Here is a 24,000-nt window from a genome sequence, read left to right as displayed (position 1 = left end):
AAATTGGCTTCTACTCTGTGGGGGTTTTTGCCTTCCCCAGGATCAACAATGCAGAACAGCTGCACTAAAAATAGGCTGAACTAGATGGACATAAGGTCTTCATTCAGCCTTCAAAACTATGTATGTTCAAAACTATGTATGTATGCTAAATGTGGTTTGGGCTCACTGCAAGGCTCAGAATCGGGGAGACTTGACATTGGGAGAGAAGATATTGCTAGATTGGTTTATGGAAGCCTTGTTGCTTTTTGGGAGCCTTTGAGTCACTAATAATATGAAAACCTCTGTTTTTCCACTGACCGATGATGGACCTGAGTAGAGACTTGTTTTTTGTGAGATGAGTAGAAGTTTTTATTGGTATTATTTTCACCTACATAACATTGGTGTTTTTTAATTCCATATTTGCAAGGCAGAATGAACAAACAAATGAACACCATGCTCTACTGGTTCATCCTATCATGTTTTCTATTAGACTATGAACTGTCATTGTCTCAGTGAATGATTCAATATTTTACATAACTTGCCATTTTTACAAACAGTTTAAGTAGAAATATTAAAAAATGAAAAATTTAAGAATATTTTATCCAAAAATAATTGGTTTTATTCTTAGCAGATGACTGTACCAGGAGATCAGAGGGACAGCTGACATCTTCAGTTTTTAAATCAGAAGATTTTGAGATCCCACAGGATACAACTGAAGTGAATGCCATTACTTCAGATATATCATCATCCCTTCACAGCAAAGATCAATCATCTGATTCCTTTAAACAGGTCCTGTCTTCTGATTCATTACCAATTACTGAGGAAAATCAAAGTCGCAAAATATGCATTAAAAAACTTACTGGTCCTAAAGCAAAGAAGCCATTTTCACGTTCAGAATATGGAAACCGTTTTCCCCTCGAAAAGTCTTTTCTTAAGATTCACACAGCAGAAAATAGATTTTCCTGTTCAGAATGTGTGAAATGTTTTAACCATAAATCAGATTTGCTTAGGCACCAGAGAATTCACACAGAGAAGAAGCCTTTTTCATGTTCAGAATGTGGTAAATGTTTTAACCATAAATCAGATTTGCTAAGGCACCAGAGAATTCACACAGGGGAGAAGCCTTTTTCATGTTCAGAATGTGGGAAATGTTTTAATCAGAAAACAAATTTGCTTAAGCACCAGAGAACGCACACATTGGAGAAGCCTTTTTCATGTTCAGAATGTGGGAAATGTTTTAACCATAAATCAGATTTGCTTAGGCACCAGAGAATTCACACAGGGGAGAAGCCTTTTTCATGTTCAGAATGTGGGAAATGTTTTAACCGGAAAACACAACTTGCTAGACACCAGAGAACCCATACAGAGGAGAAGCCTTTTTCATGTTCAGAATGTGGGAAATGTTTTAACCAAAAATCAGATTTTGTTAGGCACCAGAGAATTCACACAGGGGAGAAGCCTTTTTCATGTTCCGAATGTGGGAAATGTTTTAATCAGAAAACAAATTTGCTTAAGCACCAGAGAATGCACACAGAGGAGAAGCCTTTTTCATGTTCAGAATGTGGGAAATGTTTTAACCATAAATCAGATTTGCTTAGGCACCAGAGAATTCACACAGGGGAGAAGCCTTTTTCGTGTTCAGAATGTGGGAAATGTTTTAATCAGAAAACAAATTTGCTTAAGCACCAGAGAACGCACACAGAGGAGAAGCCTTTTTCATGTTCAGAATGTGGGAAATGTTTTGTAACGAAATCATCTCTTCTTAATCACCTAAGCAGTCACACAGGGTAGAAGCCGTTTTCATGTTCAGAATGTAAATGTTTTAACTGAAAAATGTACCTTCTTAAAGGTGCAGTCAACTACCAGGTAACCTCTTGTCATTCTTCATGTTTGGCCTCATTAAAATAAAATCAGTCATAATTGCCTTCCTTGCCAATGCCATTCCCAGCGCTGTCGGAACTCGCATTCCCAGGGCTCATGTGACGTTACATCACACAAGCCCTGCACCCAATCAAGGCCCGCTTCACTGTCCCCACATTCGGACATGTTGAATATCAACTGGAAGCCAGGGGTTTGTCTGCTGTCCAATTTCTTTTTAATGTTTGATTTGTTCAGGGTTCACATTGCGTAACAACCTCACATGAGCCCCGGGTGCCGACACCTATGGAAGTTCATCTGTATGGGAGGTTTGTATAATTGTTTTTATTCTAACAGGATCAAACCGGAGGTCCAAGTAGTGGACAACCCTTTTAAACTTCAAAAATCTCACTATATATATATATATATATATATATATATACAGTCATGGCCAAAAGTATTGACACCCCTGCAATTCTGTCAGATAATACTCAGTTTCTTCCTGAAAATGATTGCAAACACAAATTCTTTGGTATTATTATCTTCATTTAATTTGTCTTAAATGAAAAAACACAAAAAGAATTGTCCTAAAGCCAAATTGGATATAATTCCACACCAAACATAACAAAGAGGGTGGACAAAAGTATTGGCACTGTTCGAAAAATCATGTGATGCTTCTCTAATTTGTGTAATTAACAGCACCTATAACTTACCTGTGGCACCTAACAGGTGTTGGCAATAACTAAATCACACTTGCAGCCAGTTGACATGGATTAAAGTTGACTCAACCTCTGTCCTGAGTCCTTGTGTGTACCACATTGAGCATGGAGAAAAGAAAGAAGACCAAAGAACTGTCTGAGGACTTGAGAAACCAAATTGTGAGGAAGCATGAGCAATATCAAAGCTACAAGTCCATCTCCAAAGACCTGAATGTTCCTGTGTCTACCGTGCGCAGTGTCATCAAGAAGTTTAGATTAGATTAGATTAGATTAGATTAGATTAGATAAACTTTATTGATCCCGGAGGAAATTACAGTATTACAGCAGCAGAACAAAGATCAAGAACATTACAAGAACAATACACACTTTACAAAATAAGTCTATATGGACAGCAGATGCGGATAGACTGGTACTTGTAACTCACCAATTCCCCCCCATACACTTTGAACTTCATTTAGTCTTGGGATGCTTTACACTTATACATTTGTTAAACATCCCCACAGCTGTCGGAACAAACGATTTTCTATATCTTTCCTTTTTACACATTAGTTGGAGTAGACGCTTGCTGAATGTGCTCTTTTGCTTCGCAAACAGTTCATAGAGCGGGTGTGTATTGTTGCTCATTATAGCCTTGCATTTCTTAGTAATTCTATCCTCTAATACCTCCTCGAAAGTCCTGAGTTGTAGACCCACCGCCGCACTAGCCTTCTTGATAAGTTTATTCAGCTTATTCGCGTCAGCTGTGCGCACACTACTACCCCAGCATATAATTGCATCAAAGATTGCACTCGCCACAATGGATTGGTAGAACATTTCAAGCATTTTGCTACACACATTAAACGACCTTAACTTCCTTAGGAAGTAAAGTCTACTCATCCCTTTCTTGCAAACCTTCTCCATATGGCACCTCCAATCAAGCTTGCTGTCCAGGTGAACCCCCAAATATTTGAAATTCTCCACCATCTCCACATCCTGACCATCAATAGTGATAGGTAAGCAATCCTTCATGCACCTTCCATAACTCAACACCAGCTCCCTGGTTTTCTTTACGTTGAGTTCTAAATGGTTAGCCTGGCACCAGTCAACAAAGTCCAAAACCACCCTTCTGTATTCCTCCTCCCCCCGGTCTCTCTCAATACCTCCGACTATCACTGAGTCATCAGAGTACTTCTGAAGGTGACAAAGGTCTGATTTATACTGAAAATCAGCTGTGTATAACGTAAAAAGGAATGGCGACAGCACCGTTCCCTGAGGGGCTCCAACACTACTCCGCACACTATCCGATACGGCCGCCCCCAACCTCACAAACTGTGGCCTGTCCGACAGATAATCAATGATCCAATTCACTAGTCCCTCATCAACCGCCATTTCAACCAGCTTTTTACGTAATAATAGTGGCTGTAAGGTGTTGAATGCACTGGAGAAATCGAAGAACATGGCACGCACAGTGGTTCTATCATTGTCCAAAAAGGAATGTACTGTTTGTAGTAGATACGCTACAGCATCGTCCACCCCCAGACTCTGCCGATACGCAAACTGAAGGGGGTCCGTAAAAGCAGACACCCTCGGACACAAGTAGGCAAAGCCCATGGCACTGTGGCTAACCTCTCTAGATGTGGCCAGAAAAGAAAAATTGACAAGAGATTTCAATGCAAGATTGTGCGGATGTTGGATAAAGAACCTCCACTAACATCCAAACAAGTTCAAGCTGCCCTGCAGTCCGAGGGTACAACGGTGTCAACCCGTACTATCCGTCGGCATCTGAATGAAAAGGGACTGTATGGTAGGAGACCCAGGAAGACTCCACTTCTTACCCCGAGACATAAAAAAGCCAGGCTGGAGTTTGCCAAAACTTACCTGAAAAAGCCTAAAACATTTTGGAAGAATGTTCTCTGGTCAGATGAGACAAAAGTAGAGCTTTTAGGGCAAAAGCATCAACATAGAGTTTACAGGAGAAAAAAGAGGCATTCAAAGAAAAGTACACGGTCCCTACAGTCAAACATGGCGGAGGTTCCCTGATGTTTTGGGGTTGCTTTGCTGCCTCTGGCACTGGACTGCTTGACCGTATGCATGGCATTATGAAGTCAGAAGACTACCAACAAATTTTGCAGCATAATTTAGGGCCCAGTGTGAGAAAGCTGGGTCTACCTCAGAGGTCATGGGTCTTCCAGCAGGACAATAACCCAAAACACACTTCAAAAAGCACTAGAAAATGGTTTGAGAGAAAGCACTGGAGACTTCTAAGGTGGCCAGCAATAAGTCCAGACCTGAATCCCATAGAACACCTGTGGAGAGATCTAAAAATGGCAGTTTGGAGAAGGCACCCTTCAAATATCAGGGACCTGGAGTAGTTTGCCAAAGAAGAATGGTCTAAAATTCCAGCAGAGCATTGTAAGAAACTCATTGATGGTTACCGGAAGCAGTTGGTCGCAGTTATTTTGGCTAAAGGTTGTGCAACCAAGTATTAGGCTGAGGGTGCCAATACTTTTGTCCGGCCCATTTTTGGAGTTTTGTGTAAAATGATCAATGTTTTGCTTTTTGCTTCATTCTCTTTTGTGTTTTTTCATTTAAGACAAATTAAATGAAGATAATAATACCAAAGAATTTGTGTTTGCAATCATTTTCAGGAAGAAACTGAATATTATCTGACAGAATTGCAGGGGTGTCAATACTTTTGGCCATGACTGTATATACATATACAGCTCTGGCAAAAATTAAGAGACCTCTTTCAAATTTTCAGTTTGTCTGATTTTTCTCTTTATAGGTATTGTTACAGAACCATTCAGCACCCAGAATATGTTGTGCAGTTATATGTATGTATAATAGGTTCCATGGGAGATGCATGTCCCTAATGCATCAGCCCACAGGCTGCGCCCTGGGCAGAGGGGACATGATATTCCCCTTTTGTCCGCCCCCCCCCCACCTTTGTATTTCCCACAGTAAATATCGTCAGGCTCCGGCCACCTGTGGCTATTGTAATGTATGTCTGGCCTGCCACTTTTCTATTGGCCTGCCCTCTGTATCTGTGTGATATATTCTGTGTCCTGTGAGTAAAGTGTTGTCAGACTGGAAATACGTGGAGAAGCAGTGATCTTTTATATGCGCCCATGTAACCAAGGAATTCCAGCCAGCGTCCTTCATTCAGACTCCAGCCAAAGCAGAGGGGACCTCCGGAAACACGGGGTGGTACTGAAAGAGGTACCCGAGATTGGAAGACCCCGTTACACTGGTGGCAGCCAGCGGGATATGATACCCCTTCTACAGGAGGAAAGGAATGAATGGAAAACAACTACCAGAAGTTAAAGAGGACTACATTAAAAGATCTGGTGGAAGCCCGAGGGTTGATCGCCAGCAACAAAACAAAAGCGGATTTGATAGCAGCCATCATGGAACACGACAGTGCAGCGCCCCCCAATGTGAACGTGGAGGAGACTGAATTCCAGAGGGAGGTAAAGAACAGAGTGGCGTTCTATGGCCCAAGCCCTGCAGTAGAGATCATACGAGAGGTGATGGCTGATGTGCGTACTGATATGAAGGAAAAGATGGCCGAGCAGACCAGGATAGAGCTAGCCAAGATGGAGATGGCAGAGCGGACCAAAGTGGAGCTGGCCAAGATGGAGATGGCAGAGCGGACCAAAGTGGAGCTGGCCAAGATGGAGATGGCAGAGTGGAGAGAGGAGAGTCAGCGAGCAGGGGGAGCTCTGGCCTTTGACCAGGTACCTTCAACAGTAAGCCACAAAAAGATCCAGTGTAATGCCTTCCGACAGTTGGGGGAGGCAGAGGAAGACATTGATGGTTTTCTGCAGGACTTTGAGCGGCAGTGTGCCCTTCATCAAGTAAAGCCGGAGGAGCGGGTTCAGATTCTGGCCAGCAAGCTGACAGGCTGGGCAGCGGACGCCTATCGCACAGTACCTGATGAGGACTGTATGGACTATGAGCGGATCAAAGAAGTGATCTTGGCCCGGTATGCGCTGACACCAGAGGCATACTGCCAAAAGTTCCACGGACTTATAAAACGTGTAACCGATACCCACGCTGAATGGGCCTGTAAATTACAGCGGTCACTGCTACAGTGGGTACAAGGGAGCCAAGCAACCACTAAGGAGGACGTCCTCCAGCTCTTCTTGTTAGAACGATTCTTTAATGGACTAACCCCCAAGACACAGGAATGGCTTCGGGACAGGCAGCCAACGACTCTTGAGGAAGCCGCTCGTCTGGCCGATGAACATCATGATGCCAGGAGGCCTCAGTTGTCCGGATCAAAGATGGTTACTAGGGGCCCGCCCATGGACCTGGAGGGCCCCAAACCACCGAAGATTGTAGGGGGACCAGCTAGAAACCCGGCCTACCACAGTCCCGCTGGGGTGCGATGCCACACCTGCCGTCAGCTGGGCCACCTGCAAAGACAATGTCCGAACCGGACTCAGCATACCCAGTGGCCAAAGGCGGGAACATCTACCTTCAGCCGGGCTGCTGTACACTGCTACCAAGGCGAAGCTGACCCGGCATTGGGGGCTACGACTAACCAAGGGGTGGAAGAGATGGAGGAAGTGCTGCATGAAATAGACCCCGTGCAGGCAGCCCGGGCAGATAATCGACAACAGCATCGACAGGTCGTGTGAGTTAATGGGAAACGTATGCAGGGACTAAGAGAATTCCGGGGCATCTTTGACCCTTGTGAAGCCTCATCTCGTCCGGGACCAAGAGAAGACGGACCGGACAGTGGCAGTCCGTGTAGCAGGGGGAGCAATACATCGACTGCCCACTGCTAGGATTCACCTGAACTGGGGAGTCGGGGATGGCCTTGTTGAGTTCAGCTTGATGGAGGATTTGCCTGCAGACATCTTGCTGGGAAATGACTTGGGGCCCATGTTGTCTGCATTCTCGGTTGCCCCTCTGGGTGAGACATATCCTGTGACCACCCGGAGACAAGCTCAAGCTGCGGAGGCGGAATCACACTCAGAGGAGGCCTACCTAGGTAAGACATCCCAGCCCTACACGTATTCCCATAGCCAGACACATTTCTTGGGCCACCCCAGATGAATTTAAGAGGGAGTTACTTGAGGATCCTTCATTGGAGGGATATCGTGGGAAAGCACAGGAGGGGAGAGGGGTACTCGAAGGGGAACAGTTTGTATGGAAGTAGGGACTCCTCTACCGGATCACAGAGCAGCACCACACAGAGACGAGCTCCACTATAAAACGACAGCTGGTAGTTCCCAAGAAGTATAGGCAGGAGTTACTGCAAATCTCATGACATACCCTTGGCCGGGCACTTCGGCGTCAGTCGCACCGGGCATCGTCTGACACAAAACTTCTTTTGGCCGGGGGTAACCTATGATGTTCGTCAATACTGCCAAACCTGTGACAGTTGCCAGCGCATTGGCAAGAGGGGGGATCCATGCAAGGCCAAATTACGCCCCCTCCCCATTGTGGAGGAACCATTTAGCCGAGCAGCGGTCGATCTGATAGGGCCGTTAGCCAAACCCAGTCCGTCAGGGAAAAGGTATATATTGACAGTGGTAGATTATGCCACACGGTATCCAGAGGCGGTTGCGTTACCTAACATACTGGCAGAGACGGTGGCGGCCGCCCTGCTCCAGGTTTTCTCACGGGTTGGATTTCCCCAGGAGATTATCTCGGACCAGAGTACCCAGTTTGCAGCAGAGGTGACCAATCAACTGTGAAAGCTGTGCGGCGTAAAGTCCATTAGAAGCGCCCCGTACCACCCGCAAACCAATGGGTCGTGTGAAAGCTTTAACGGGACATTAAAACAGCTCTTTGGGACTTTTACCAGGACCTACAGGGACTGGGAGAAATTCTTGCCACACCTCCTGTTTGCCTATCGGGAGGTGCCCCAAGAATCCACGGGGTTCTCCCCGTTCGAGCTGGTATACGGGAGAAGGGTAAGGGGACCCCTAGACTTAGTGCTAGAACACTGGGAAGGGGAGGGCCTCATAGAAGGGGTACCTATTGTACCCTATGTGCTGGAATTCCAGGACCGCCTACAGGAGCTGACCCAGGCTGTACGTAAGAACATGCACGCGACCCAGCGGCGCCAGTGCGTATGGTACGATCGGAGGGCCAGAGAGCGCTCCTTGGAAATAGGACAGAAGGTCCTGGTGTTAGAGCCCACTAAGCAGAACAAGTTCCAAGCTGCATGGCAGGGGCCCTACCAGGTAGTGGGGAAAATAGCAGACACAACATATAATGTCGCCGATTGTGACGACCCCAGGGTTATCCGCATGTTCCACGTGAATATGCTGAAGCCCTACCGGGAGCGCCCTGAAGAGGTAGTGGCCATCTGTGCACCTGAAGCAGAGGATTTAGCCGGACTTCCCTTGCTGGATGTCTTGGGGGAAAGGACTCAGTCTAAAACATGGGACCAGGTACACTTGGGTGAAGACCTAGGCCCCCGGGAGAGACAGCAGGCGGAGGAGTTGTTGAGGCAGCGACAGAGGATGTTTTCGGGGAGACCAGGGTACACTCACCTGGCACAACACAAGGTTGAGACCCAGGATCAGACCCCCCTGCGACAAAACCCCTTCCGCGTCCCTGAGTCTGTACGACAGGGGATGCGACAAGAGATACAAGAGATGTTGTGTTTAGGGGTCATTGAAGAGTCAGATAGTCCCTGGGCATCCCCCGTAGTGTTAGTGCCCAAGAAGGATGGGACTACACGGTTTTGTGTAGACTATCGTAAGCTCAATGAGAAAATAATGACGGATGCATATCCCATGCCGCCTGTGGATGAGTTGTTAGACCGGCTGGTGGGGGCAAAGTATTTGACCACCATCGATCTATGCAAAGGCTACTGGCAGATTCCCCTTAGTCCTGACGCTATTCCCAAGTCGGCATTTGTCACCCCGTTCAGCTTATTCCAGTTTCGAGTTATGCCATTCGGGATGAAGAATGCTCCAGCAACCTTCCAAAGGCTGGCTGACCGGCTTCTGGATGGTCACCAGGACTATGCTTGTGCCTACCTGGACGACATCGCCATCTACAGTGCGACATGGGAAGAGCATCTAAATCACCTAGAGACAGTATTGGACAGGATCCACCAGGCCGGAATCACCCTGAACCCAAACAAGTGTCACGTGGGCAAAGCAGAGGTTCAGTATTTAGGGCATTGGGTGGGAAGTGGGAAACAGCGACCAGAACCAGCCAAGATTGAGGCCATAGCCAAATGGCCCACCCCACGCACTAAAACCCAGGTCATGGTGTTTATAGGGACAGCGGGGTATTACAGGAAATTCGTTCCCAATTACAGCAGCGTAGCCAAGTCCCTCACTGATCTGACCCGTAAGAACCAACCCCGCCAGGTAACCTGGACCCCAGAGTGTGAGGAAGCCTTCCGCCAACTAAAGGACGCCCTCACCAATACCCCTGTATTGGCTGCACCGGATCCAACTAAACGTTTCCTTGTTCACACAGACGCTTCTATGTTTGGATTGGGGGCAGTACTGAGCCAAGTCGGGCCAGACGGCCAAGAACACCCGGTAGCTTACCTGAGTCGGAAACTACTGCTCCGTGAAGTAAGCTATGCGGCCATCGAGAAGGAGTGCCTGGTGGTAGTATGAGCACTCAAAAAGTTGCAACCATATTTGTATGGACGACAATTTTCCCTCCTAACGGACCATGATCCCCTAGTCTGGCTTAATCGGGTCTCCGGAGACAACGCCAGATTGCTGCGGTGGAGTTTAGCCGTATAACCTCTGGACTTCACCATCCACTACAGACCCGGCAAACAAAACGGTAACGCCGATGGACTAAGTCGACAAACGGAACTTGTACCAACCCCATAAACTTCGGTCATCCCCAAACCGATCCGTTAAGGATCAGACTGTGTATGCCGATCGCGTCGCTGAAAAGGGGGAGCCGTGTTACAGAACCACTCAGCACCCAGAATATGTCGTGCAGTTATATGTATGTATAATAGGTTCCATGGGAGATGCATGTCCCTAATGCATCAGCCCACAGGCTGCGCCCTGGGCAGAGGGGACATGATAGGGCGGCACGGTGGCTCAGTGGTTAGCGCTGCAGCCTTGCAGCGCTGGGGTCCTGGGTTCGAATCCCACCAAGGACAACATCTGCAAGGAGTTTGTATGTTCTCCCCGTGTTTGCGTGGGTTTCCTCCGGGCACTCCGGTTTCCTCCCACATTCTAAAGACATACTAATAGGGAATTTAGATTGTGAGCCCCATCGGGGACAGTGATGATGATGTGTGCAAAATGTAAAGCGCTGTGGAATATGTTAGCGCTATATAAAAATAAAGATTATTATTATTATTATTATTATATTCCCCTTTTGTCCGCCCCTCCCCCCACACCTTTTTAATTCCCACAGTAAATATCGGCAGGCTCCGGCCACCTGTGGCTATTGTAATGTATGTCTGGCCTGCCGCTTTGCTATTGGCCTGCCCTCTGTATCTGTGTGATATATTCTGTGTCCTGTGAGTAAAGTGTTGTCAGACTGGAAATACATGGAGAAGCAGTGATCTTTTATATGCGCCCATGTAACCAAGGAATTCCAGCCAGCGTCCTTCATTCAGACTCCAGCCAAAGCAGAGTGGACCTCCGGAAACACGGGGTGGTACTGAAAGAGGTACCCGAGATTGGAAGACCCCATTACAGGTATATTTTTGAGTAAAATGTAAATTGTTCTTTTAGTCTATAAACTTCTGACAACATGTCTCCGAATTTCCAAGTAATAAATTTTGTATTTTTCTTCTGACAAAGAAAAATGGTCAAAATAAAAAAAAACTGTTTCAGACCTCAAATAATGCAAGCAAAACAAGTTCATAATCATTTACAAACAACAATACTAATGTTTTAACTCAGGAAGAGTTCTGAAATCAATATTTTGTGGAATAACCATGATTTTAAAAAACAGCTTTCTTGCCTCTTGGCATGCTTGCCACCAGTCTTTCACTCTGCTTCTGGCTCAAAAATTTAAGGAATTTTTCTTTGTTTGATGGCTTGTGACTAGCCATCATCCTCTTGACTATATTCCAGAGGTGTTCAATGGGTTTCAGGTCTGGATAATGGGCTGCCCATGACAGGGTTTTGATGTGGTTTCTTAATTTTTTTTCCAGAGCTGTGTGTATATGTGTGTGTGTGTGTGTGTATATATATATATATATATATATATATATATATACTGATTTATATATATAATGTATTTAACTCAAAAAACACTTATAAGCGAGGAATGGTTATAAAAGAAAATGAGCAAAAAGAAGTGTAGCCCATAAAAATATTTTTATTGTAGTTAATAAATATTAAACAAAAAATTTCAGCAGTGCATAAGTACTACTGGGCATTTGACAAAATATGGGGACCAACATCATGTATCATATAAAGTAGTGTATTCAAGCCGTATCTAGCAAGTTATACCCAAAGACCATATACCACAAATATTTAGGGATCACATTTAGCACTAATTAAAAACATACATAATTAAAACAAGCAAGATAGCAACACTTACATGGATGTAAAATAAGACTCTTTCTTAGATGGTAAAGTTCTCAAAAAGCCTCCAGTTCCTGTAAATTCTTGGCCTTGTGTTTTAGATCGTTGCCATGTTGGAACGTCGAAGTACGTCCCATGCGCAACTTTAGGGCTGATGTTTGCAAATTTGCCTCCAGTATTTGCTGATAACATGCTGCATTTATCTTTCCTTCAACTTCGACCAAGTCTCCTGTGCCTTTGAAGCTCAAATATCCCCAAAACTTCAGCGATCCACTTCCATGCTTTATATCAGGATTCTGACAGCGCTGGCGTACAGCCTCCGCTGAGGAGGGACTCACCCGCACTGTAGGGACCCCTGGGGACAAGAACAGCCAGAAAGCACAGATGCACAGGACCTGGACGCCGAAGTTTAGCAAGCCGGCACAGGACCTACAGTCATGTGACTGCAAGGGGGTGGGGCTTAGCATCCTGCTTTCAGACAATGTAGAGAACTCAGAGTCGGGCAAAACGGAGGTCATACACAGTACGGGCAAACGAGGTACAGGAGGGTTAAACAGACGGGAGGTCAGACAAAGCCAAAGGTCATACACAAGAGGGCGGTGCGGTACCAAAGGGACGAGCAGAGAGCAGTCGAGTCACAAGCAGTGAGTCATACACGAGAGAGCGGTGCGGTACAAGAGGGGCAGACAGAACTCATAACAGGGACACAACCGGATCACAACGAAACAAGCAACAAGTTATCAGGCACAAGGCACACGTATACAAGAGGTTAACTAACTCAGCCGAGGGCAGGAGTATAACTGACACCGGACCTAGGTCCAGTGAACATTAAATAGCTGCCCTGTGCCAGAGAGAGGCAGAACAATTAACCCCCAGTCTGACCAGGATGGGCCAAAGCGAAACCCTGTCCTAGATCATGACAGTACCCTCCTCTCAATGGGGGGGCCACCGGACCCCCCAGGTCTCTCAGGGTACTTGGCGTGAAAGACTCGGACCAACCGATCCACATGAACCGATCGAGCAGGAACCCACGAACGTTCTTCAGGACCATAGCCTTTCCAATGTACCAGATATTGAAGGGCACGACGGACCAACCTGGAGTCGACAATTCGTTCCACTTCGTACTCCGACTGCCAGTCTACCAAAACCGGTGGCGGGGAAGCTGATGGTCCCTCCCCACCGGACCTCACAGGTTTCAAAAGGGCCTTATGGAAAACATTTGGGATCCGCAGAGATGGCGGGAGACGCAACCGAAAAGCCACCGGGTTAACTGCTTCGGTAATTTCATAGGGACCTATAAACTTGGGTCCAAGCTTAGCAGAGGGGACCTTGAGCCTTATATTCTTGGTGGACAACCATACCTTATCCCCAATCTGAAACACCGGTCCCGCGGATCATTTTTTTGTCCGCAAAAAATTTAAATTTGTCCTGGGCCTTCGTAATGTTACTCTGGACCTCCCACCGCTGGATCGTCTCATCCGCCCCAGGACACCCAGAATTCAAACGGGAAAATTCTCCAAAATGAGGATGAAACCCATAATTGCAGAAAAAGGGAGATGTACCCGTAGACTGGTTATTGCTGTTGTTAAATGCAAACTCGGCCAACGGTAACACAGAACACCAATCATCCTGTCGGGCTGAGGTCAAGCAACGCAGAATTTGCTCCAGAGACTTTGGTCCGCTCCGTCTGCCCATTAGTCTCTGGATGGTAAGCGGATAAAAAGGACAGGCCAATACCTAACCTCTTACGAAAAGCTCTCCAAAATCTGGAAACAAATTGCACTCCCCTATCAGACACCACATTCAAGGGTACCCCATGCAACCGCACCACATGCTCAACAAACAATCTGGACAATGTTTCCGCATTAGGTAGAGCTGCCAAAGGTACAAAATGTGCCTGCTTACTAAACCTGTCCACCCCAACCCAGACGACGGTATTACCCTTGGAGGGAGGAAGGTTGGTGATGAAATCCATGGACAGATGAGTCCATGGTCTCTCAAGATTTGGCAGTGGTACCAATTCCCCGGCCGGTTATGGGGGGTTTTTGCACGGGCACAAACATCACATGCAGACACATATTCCCCAACATCAGAGGCTAAAGAAGACCACCAGAATACCCTAACAATGGCCTTCCGGGTGGTCGAGATCCCTGGATGTCCACTCAGAACTGAGTCATGGAACTCCCGGAGGACCTTGAGACGAAACTGAGCTGGCACAAAAAGTTTATCCACTGGCTTAGCCGGAGGTGCAAGAGACTGGGCTTCCCGGATCTCCCGTTCCAACATATTAGAAATACCTGCCACCACCACCCCAGGCTGAAGAATGGAGGATGGAGGTTCCGGGGGGGACACCGGATCTAGACTGCGTGACAAGGCATCTGCTCTGACATTTTTGGACCCTGGCCGAAAAGTGATCGAGAAGTTGAATCGGGAAAAAAAAAGTGACCATCTAGCTTGTCTGGGAGTCAACCTTTTAGCTGACTCCATGTAAGCTAGGTTTTTGTGGTCAGTAATTACGGTTATAGGATGGACAGAACCCTCCAAAAAATGCCTCCATTCTTCAAAGGCCAACTTTACGGCCAGAAGTTCTCGATTCCCCACATCATAGTTTCTCTCCGCAGGGGAGAATTTCTTTGAGAAAAAGGCGCAAGGTCTTAAATTGGTCAAAGTGGCGGGTCCCTGGGACAATACCACCCCCACCCCCACCTCTGAGGCATCTACCTCAACAATAAATGGTTCAGACGGGTCCAGTTGAATAAGAACTGGGGCAGACATGAAACATTTTTTCAAAAACTGAAATACCGCTACTGCTGCGGTTGACCAATTCTTGATATCGGCCCCCTTTTGAGTTATGTCTGTGAGGGGTTTAACTACCTGTGAGAACCCCTTTATAAATTTACGATAGTAATTGGCGAATCCTAGGAAACGCAGAGCCTTCAAATCACAAGGTTGAACCCACTCCTCAATGGCCTGCACCTTATTAGGATCCATGCGATACCCTTCAGCAGACACGATGAACCCCAGAAAGGACAGTTCCTGAGCAAAAAATAAATATTTTTCTAGTTTAGCAAAGAGACAGTTCTCCCGGAGTCTTTGGAGAACTGCCCGAACATGACCAATGTGAGCCTGTTTATCAGGAGAGTAGATCAATATGTCATCCAAATATACCACCAAAAAACGTCCAATAAAATCAGAGAACACGTGATTTATGAAATTTTGGAAGACCGCTGGAGCATTGGTCAGGCCGAAAGGCTTGACCAAATTTTCAAACAACCCTTCAGTCGTGAGAAAAGGGGTTTTCCACTCATCTCCATCCCGGACTCTGATAAGGTTATACGCTCCCCATAGATCTAATTTCGAAAACCACTTCGCTCCGGACAACTGGTTGTATAAATCAGGAGTAAGTGGAAGGGGATACGTATTCCTCACAGTTATCTTATTTAACTAACGAAAATCGAGGCATGGGCGTAAACCACCATCTTTTTTCTTTACAAAAAAGAACCCCGCCGCCACGGGAGAAACAGAAGGACGAATGTGTCCCTTACGGAGACTCTCGGAAATATATTCCTTCATCGCAGCCCGTTCTGGACCCGAAAGGTTATACAAGTGGGCTTTGGGCAATTTAGCATCTGGAACTAGGTCAATGGCACAATCAAATGGGTGGTGTGGCGGTAAAACCTCAGCCTCTTTTTTGGAGAAAACGTCCGTATAGTCTTTCAGGCACTCCGGAATACCTTCCAGACCCACGAACGACACAGACACAGTAACAAGACATTTTTCTGAACAATAGGGACCACATTTAACAATGTCCCGAGATTCCCAATTAATCACAGGATTATGCAATTGTAACCAGGGGAACCCCAACACCAGTCCCGCAGGCAGGTTGTCCATCACAAAACATGAAATATGTTCCTGGTGCAAGGAACTCACTTTAAGGAGAAACTCTTCAGTACAAAACATAACGTCATTCTTAACCAGTGGTGTTTTGTCAATGGCAACAATGTGAATAGGAGTCTCCAACCTAACTGTCCCTAACTTACACCTGTACACTAAGTCAGAGTCAATAAAGTTCAATGACGATCCCCAATCCACGAAGGCAGAAGTGGATGTGGAGACACTCCCTCCACAAAGTTCCACTTGCAACAACATTTTAGAGAAGGCAGAAAAGGGTACCTGAGAGCCTGGGTGACCTCCACGACAATCACCCGGGCTCAGTCGCTTGTTGGTTAGTGGACTGGAGGGGCAATCCTTTTTCCAATGTCCAGAATTGCCACAGTGAAAACAGCATTTTCCTACATGCCGTTGTCTCCTTTCATTGTCTTTGAGGTCGATGGTTCCCATCTCTGTGATTTCCAACGTAGGACTGGCTCCCCTTCCTTGGGAGAAAAACGGTGTCTCAATTTGCATCACTCCCCTCGCCCGTAGCCTGCGATCCATTCGGACGGCCTGTGTCATAGCCTCCTCCAGGGAATCAGGCGGAGGGTGGAGAGCCAAGGCATCTTTCAGATGTTCAGACAGGCCTCTACGGAACAAACCCCGGAGGGCGGCATCATTCCAGCAGACCTCAGCAGCCCAGCATCTGAACTCTGAGCAAAACCACTCGGCTGAGTGCTTCCCCTGGCACTAACTCATCACCATGTCCTCAGCCATACGCATCCGATCAGGCTCATCATAAATATGCCCCAGGGCCTCAAAAAATGCATCCACAGTCATACGCTCAGGGGCCGTGGTCAGAAGGGAGAAAGCCCAAGCTTGGGGGGCTCCCCTTAACAGGGACATAATAACCCCCACTCTCTGACTTTCATCCCCAGAAGAGTGTGGTCTTAATGAAAAAAAAAGCTTACAGCCCTCCTTGAAAACTCTGAATTCTTTTTTATCTCCAGAAAAGATATCCGGTAATTTAACCGGAGACTCCGGGGAAACTAATGTAACATCCCGAGCCCCCGATAAAAAGGCCCCCTGCACAGTGTCAGCGATCAGCTGCTGAGACTGAGCCAGGACTCGTTGTTCTCCAAGGAGTTTCTGAGACATCTGAGTCAGGTGCTTTACCTGCTCAGAAAGAGTGTGCATAAGATCCATCACACACACAGGGGAAGGGGAGCAGAGGAAAAAAAAATAGTATTGGTCAGTTATAATATCAGGATCCTGAGAGCGCCGGCGTACAGCCTCCGCTGAGCAGGGACTCACCCACACTGTAGGGACCCCTGGGGACTAGAACAGCCAGAAATTACAGATGCACAGGAACTGAACGCCGAAGTTTAGCAAGCCGGCACAGGACCTACAGTCATGTGACTGCAAGGGGGCGCGGCTTAGCGTTCTGCTTTCAGAGAAAGTAGAGAACTCAGTCGGGCAAAACAGAGGTCATACACAGTACGGGCAAACGAGGTACAGGAGGGGTAAACAGACGGGAGATCAGACAAAGCCAAAGGTCATACACAAGAGGGCGGTGCGGTACCAAAGGGACAAGCAGAGAGCAGTTGAGTCACAAGCAGAGAGTCATACATGAGAGAGCGGTGCGGTACAAGAGGGGCAGACAGAACTCGTAACAGGGACACAACCGGATCACAACCAAACAAGCAACAAGTTATCAGGCACAAGGCACACGTATACAAGAGGTCAACTAACTCAGCCGAGGGCAGGAGTATAACTGACACCGGACCTAGGTCCAGTGAACATTAAATAGCCGCCCTCTGCCAGAGAGAGGCAGAACACAACCCCCCAGTCTGACCAGGACGGGCCAAAGCGAAACCCCGTCCTGGATCATGACACTTTACAGTAGGAATGGTGTTCCTTTCTTTATAGACCTTTTTGACCTTTCTCCAAATGAAACATATATGGTTGTGGCCAAAAAGTTCAATTTTGGTCTCATGACTCCAAATTACCTTGTTCCAGAAGTTTTGAGGCTTGTCTCTGTGCCGTTTTGTTTTGTAGACGAGATAATTTTTGGCATTTGCGTAGTAATGGCTTTTTTCTGATGGCTCAACCATGCAGCCCATTTTTCTTCAAGTGTCTCCTTATTGTGCATTCTGAAACAGCCACAACGCTAATTTTTAGAGAGTCCACTATTCCAGCTGATGTTATTTGTGGGTTTTTCTTTGCATCCCGAACAATTTTCCTGGCAGTTGTGGACAAAATTTTTGTTGGTCTACCTGACAGTGGTTTTGCATTTACAGAGCCCTGAATTTCACTTTGTTAATCACAGTTTTAACTCTGCTGACTGGCATTATGAATTTCTTGGATATCTTTTTATATCCTTTTCTTGCTTTATACAGTTCAACAACCTTTTTCCGTAGATCCTTTGTCAATTCTTTTGCTTTCCCCTTGACTCACAATCCAGAAACGTCAGTGGCTGGATGAAAGGTGCAAGAGTCTGTCTGGATCCCAGAAACTCACTCAGCTTTTATACACACTCACTGATTGCAAGCAAAGAGGTCACTGGTGAGGATATTACCGTTAGTAGTCATTCAAACCCATTTTTGTCAAATGTGGTAAAATTGGTAAGACAGTTTTATTCTTCAGGTTAGTACGATTACAGTGATACCACATTTATATCTTTTGTATGTTTTATTGCTATTATACAATAAAAGCTATTTTTGTTAAATATTAATAATCCGTTAATTTCTTATAAGACTCAGTTCTGTACATTGCTTTAGCTTACACGACATAGGCTATTTTTAAGCTTGGCTCATGGTAGAAAGACAGCTCCATATATGTAGAGACCACGTGCTTTAGGAGACGTATATAATTCATGGCTAACTGTAGAGGTCGCTCTTCTTCCCTCACCATCATGAGAGACAGACACGAAGATGTCATCTGTTCTGGGCCATGACATGACACAACAGCTGGTATGTTACTTTACTACGAAGAAGCCGAACTGAGAGACAGACGCCATTTGCCATGTGAGATCCCGGAGAGAAAGAAGAATACACGTTGCTTTGCTATGAACTGATGGACAATCTCTCACCTATTTTTATTCACCTGTTTTTCTGTAATAACCTTTCTTTGATGGAAGAATCCAAATAAACCACTATATTTTTATCTGGTAACTAGTCCTGAGTATTTTACAGGATAAGCATTATTTTACAATTTTATAGAAAAAAATAATTATTTTTGCATTGCTTTATTCTGAGAGCTATAACTTTTTTATTTTTCCGCTGATGGAGCTGTATGTATGATGGCTTGTTTTTTGTAGAACAAGATGACGTTTTCAGCGGTGCCATTCTTATTTACATTCATCTTTTTTATCACGTTTTATTGCACTTTTTCTTCCGTATGATGATAAAGCATTGGATTTTTTTTACGTTGTTCACTGAAGGGATTAACTAGTGAGACATTTTTATAGGTTAAGTCGTTACAGAGACGACAATACCAAATATTTGTACTTTTTTGCTCATAAGCTAGTGTATTTATTGGATTTTTTTTGTTTGTTTGGGGATTTTTAAAATATTATAACACTTTTTAATAACTTTTTACATTGTCCCACTATGGGACATCATTGAATAGTGACAGATGGCCGATCTGATAATCTGCAATGCTCGCACTGATCATGGGAGTTATGGCAGGGAGTCAGCTCTCATATAGAGCTGACACCAGCACCCAATCATGGAGGCGCTCAGCCAGCATCGGACTGGAGTACCTTAGACCCACTATGTAGCTACATAGTAATAAATGCAAAACCACCAATTGTGCGGTAAAATGCACTAATATCAGGATATAATATAATATACACGTTTTAATTATGTAGCAGGGGTTGGGGTAGCCCCCCCTCATAGAATATAAAGTAGCCCCCAAGTAGGGTACAATATAGCTCCCTCATAGTATATGAAGTAGTCCCATCACAGAATATAATGCAGCCCCTCACAGAATATAATGCAGCCCTCATATAGTATAATGTAGCCCCCTCATAGATTATAAAGTAATGCAGCCAGCCTCAGAGTATAATGCAACCCCCCATAGGCTATAATGTAGCCCCCTTCATATAGTATAATACAGCCCCCCACGGAATATAATGTAGCCCCCTCATAAGGTATAACGCAGTACCTCCATAGAATATAATGCAACCCCCCTCATATAGTCTAATGCAGCCCCTCATAGGATATCATGCTGCCCCCCTCATAAGGTATCATGCTGCCCCCCTCATAGGGTATCATGCTGTCCCCCTCATAAGGTATCATGCTGCTCCCTCTCCACAGGGTATCATGCAGCTCCCCCTCCATAGGGTATCATGCAGCTCCTCCCATAGGGAATAATACTGTCCCCCTCATAGGGTATAATACATCCAGGACTCACTGATTGAGATATATATATATATATATATATATATATATATAAATATTAAAAAACAATACTCACCTCTCCTCGCTCCCATACTGATTTCGGCGGCGGCTCTGCTCTGGTTTCAGTGATGTCAGGAGCTGTGCTGCAGTCGGCCTTACAGACAGCAGGTACGCGATGAGGTGACATCATCACGCACCCACTGTGTGTCAGAGGCAGAGGGGAATGATGGGAGAGGGAGCATCATGTGATGCGCTGTCTTCCATTATTGCTTTCAACTGTATTGGCATCTGATGCCGATACAGTTGAATGCGGCGTGCACTGGGGGCCGCGCTGACGCCAGGTACCCCTGACTTACGGCCCCATAGTGGACGCATAGGCTGGGGGAGCGGGGGCCCTGGGCTGCGGGCTCTGATAGTGGGCAGTGTTAGCTGCACCCTGCAGCTAACGCTGCCCGATATTAACCCCTTAATGACGGAGCTTTTTTCGGTTTTGAGTTTTCGTTTTTTGATCCCCTTCTTCCCAGAGCTTTAACTTTTTTATTTTTCTGTCAATATGTGAGGGCTTATTTTTTGCAGGATGAGTTGTACTTTTGAATGACATCATTGGTTTTAGCATGTTGTGTAGTCGAAAACGGGAAAAAAATTCCAATTGCGGTGAAATTGCAAAAAAAGTGCAATCCCACACTTGTTTTTTGTTTGTTTTTTTTTTCTAGGTTCACTAAATACTAAAAATGACCTGCCATTGTGATTCTCCAGGTCATTACGAGTTCATAGACACTAAACATATCTAGTTTATTTTTTATCTAAGTGGTGAAAAAAATCCAAAGTTTGCTGAAAAAAACAAACAAATTTTGCACCATTTTCCGATACCCGTAGCGTCTTCATTTTTGGTGATCTAGGGTTGGGTGAGGGCTTATTTTTTGCGCATCGAGCTGACGTTTTCAATGATATCATTTATGTGCAGATACGATCTTTTGATCGCCCGATATTGCATTTTAATGCAATGTCGAGGCAACCAAAAACCATAATTCTGGCGTTTTGATTTTTCTTCCCGCTACGCCGTTTAGGGGGGGCGAAACTTCTGAGCGGGCCCCTAACTAGAGAACCTCAGCAGATGACCGCGCTGTTGCCAAAAATAATATATATATATATACACCATTATTGCGGCGTCAGCGCGGCCCCCAAGTGCGCGCCGCAATAATGCGCTCCCTCTCCCATCATTACCCTCTTCCTCTGACACACAGCGGGTGCGCGATGACATCGCTTCATCGCGCCCCCACTGTGTGCCGATCTGACTGCAGCGCAGCTCCTGACATCAGAGCAGAGCCGCAGCCGAAATCAGCGTGGGAGCGAGGAGAGGTGAGTATAGTTTTTTAATTTATATAGTGAGTCCTGGTTGCATGATTATGATACCCCGTATGGGGTGCAGCATGATATACCCCGTATGAGGAGGGGGCAGCATGATACCCCATATGATGGGTGGCAGCATGATACCCCATATGAGGGGGGTATTATGATACCCCGTATGAGGAGGGGGCGGCATGATACCCCGTATGATGGGGGGGCAGCATGATACCCCATACAAGGGAGGGCAGCATGATACCTTATGAGGGAGGCTGCATTATATTCTGAAGGGGCTACATTCTATTCTTTGGGGGGGCTGTATTATACCATATGAAGGGGATTACATTACAGAGAAAGAACAGAGAGAAAAAGAACAGAGACAAAGAAAGAACAGAGAGAAAGAAAGAACAGAGAGAGAGAGAAAGGAAGAACAGAGCAAGAGAGTGAAAGAAATAACAGAGAGAGAAAGATTAGAGAGATAAAGCGGGGAAAGAAAGAACAGAGAGAAAGAAAGAAGAGAGAGAAAGAGGAAAGAAAGAACAGAGAGAGAACGAAAGAACAGAGAGAAAGAAAGAGAACAGCGAGAGAGAAAGAACAGAGAGAGAGAAAACGAAAAAACAGAGAGAAAGATTAGAGAGAAAGAAAGAGAGGAAACAAAGAAAGAACAGCAAAAGAAAGAACAGAGAGAGAGAAAGAAAAGGGGAAAGAAAGAAAGAACAGAGGAAGAAAGAACAGAGAAAGAAAGAGAACAGAGAGAGAAAGAAACAGAGAAAGAAACAAGAGAGAGAAAGAAACAGAGAGAGAAAGAAAGATTCTATAAAGATACTATAGAAGCCCGGCTCCCATTGTAGTGCCCACCTGAGCCTCCCGGTGCAGGACATATCATGATCCGCTCACATGGCTGACATCCCTGAGTCCAAGGCAATCCCGCTGTATGCGCTGTCGGAGGAGACGGTGATGGATCGGAAGCATTCCCTGAGGTGCCTCCATGGTACCGTCACAATCTCCTCCAGAAATTACCTAATTTCCGGTCAGCTTCCAGCACGTCACTTCCAGTGGAACACCACATGCAAATTTTAAAGTGCTCCTCGGGGCTCTGCCATGTACTCCTGTGTCCACGGGAAAAGTAAGCTCCTGACCGGGTCTGACTCTCTCAAAATCAAGACGGTTGGGAGGTATGAATGCTCCCCACCATACACCTTGTACACGCATAGCTCCGCATACCTCATACACACACGGCTCCGCTCCGTACACCTCCTACACACAAGGCTCCGCTCCTCACACCTCATACACACACCGTTCCGCTTTCTATGCCTCGTACACACACGGCTCCGTTCCGTACACCTCGCACACACACGGCTCCCCTCAGTACACACATGGCTTCACTCCGTAAACCTTGTACACACGCGGCTCTGTTCCGTACACCTTGTACTCACGTGGCCATGCTCCGTACACCTTGTACACATATGGCTCTGCTCCGTACACCTCGTACACACGCTGCTCCGCTCCGTACACCTTGTACACACGCGGCTCCGCTTCTTACACACGTGACACCGCTCCGTACACCTCGTACACACAGGACTCCAATCTGTACACCTCGTACACACGCGGCTCCACTCCGTACACCTCTTACACGAACGGCTCTACTCCGTACACCTCCTACACACACAGCTCTTCTACATCCACCCTGTAAACTCCTGACCCCACACAGAAACTTCCCTTCATCCAGCACCATGACAACCAGCATGGCAGAGTCCTGCATATAAACACTGAGAGGCCCCTGATCATGTGACCTCGACTCCTCCCCTCCTGTGACCTCATCACAGGTCATGTGGCAGAGAAGAGAACATAGCAGCAGAGCAGGGTGATGATCGATTCTCCCTGGTCTACCACAGATACAGTTACTTAGTGTAGCTCCGGGTGGGCCCCCTCAGAGCATGGGGCCCGGGGCCACCGCCCCCTCTGGTTGAATGATTATGATACCCCTATGGGGGGGCAACAGCATGATACCCATATGAGGGTGCAGCATGATTTACCCCGTATGAAGAGGGGGCAGCATGATACCCCGTATGATGGGGGCAGCATGATACCCCGTATGAGGGGGGTAGTATGATACCCCGCATGAGGGGGGGCAGCATGATACTCCATATAAAGGGAGCAGCATGATACCCCATATAAGGGAGGTCAGCATGATACCCCATGAGGGGAGGCAGCATGATACCCCATATGGGGGGACAGCATGATACCCCATATAAGGGAGGGCAGCATCATACCCCATGAGGGGGGCAGCATGATACCCTATGAGGGGGGCTGCATTATATTCTGTACACATGCAGCCACGCTCTGTACACCTTG

The 24,000-nt window shown here is 46.3% G+C and overlaps 1 protein-coding gene across 4 annotated transcripts in view; it reads left to right on the top strand.

Annotated features, from left to right (window-relative positions):
* Window positions 1–24,000, top strand: part of LOC141047030 (uncharacterized) — a 406,067-nt gene that overhangs the window by 204,840 nt on the left and 177,227 nt on the right. Inside the window, exon 6 of one of the 4 annotated variants that reach the window (XM_073541949.1) lies at window positions 611–2,202. The exons of 2 other annotated variants lie outside the window; for them this stretch is intronic. In XM_073541949.1, coding sequence (XP_073398050.1) covers window positions 611–1,770 — 1,160 coding nt within the window. In that variant the 3' untranslated portion in view covers window positions 1,771–2,202. Of the gene's footprint in view, window positions 1–607; window positions 2,203–24,000 lie in introns of those variants that run through there. One more of the 4 variants, XM_073541948.1, reaches the window with a different exon arrangement.

Source organism: Dendrobates tinctorius, unplaced genomic scaffold (genome assembly GCF_039654945.1).
Source record: "Dendrobates tinctorius isolate UK_male_01 unplaced genomic scaffold, ASM3965494v1 ptg000126l, whole genome shotgun sequence".
Lineage (NCBI taxonomy): Eukaryota > Metazoa > Chordata > Amphibia > Anura > Dendrobatidae > Dendrobates > Dendrobates tinctorius.
The sequence above is the reverse complement of the archived record's forward strand: the minus strand, read 5'-3'. Positions and strand labels throughout refer to the sequence as shown.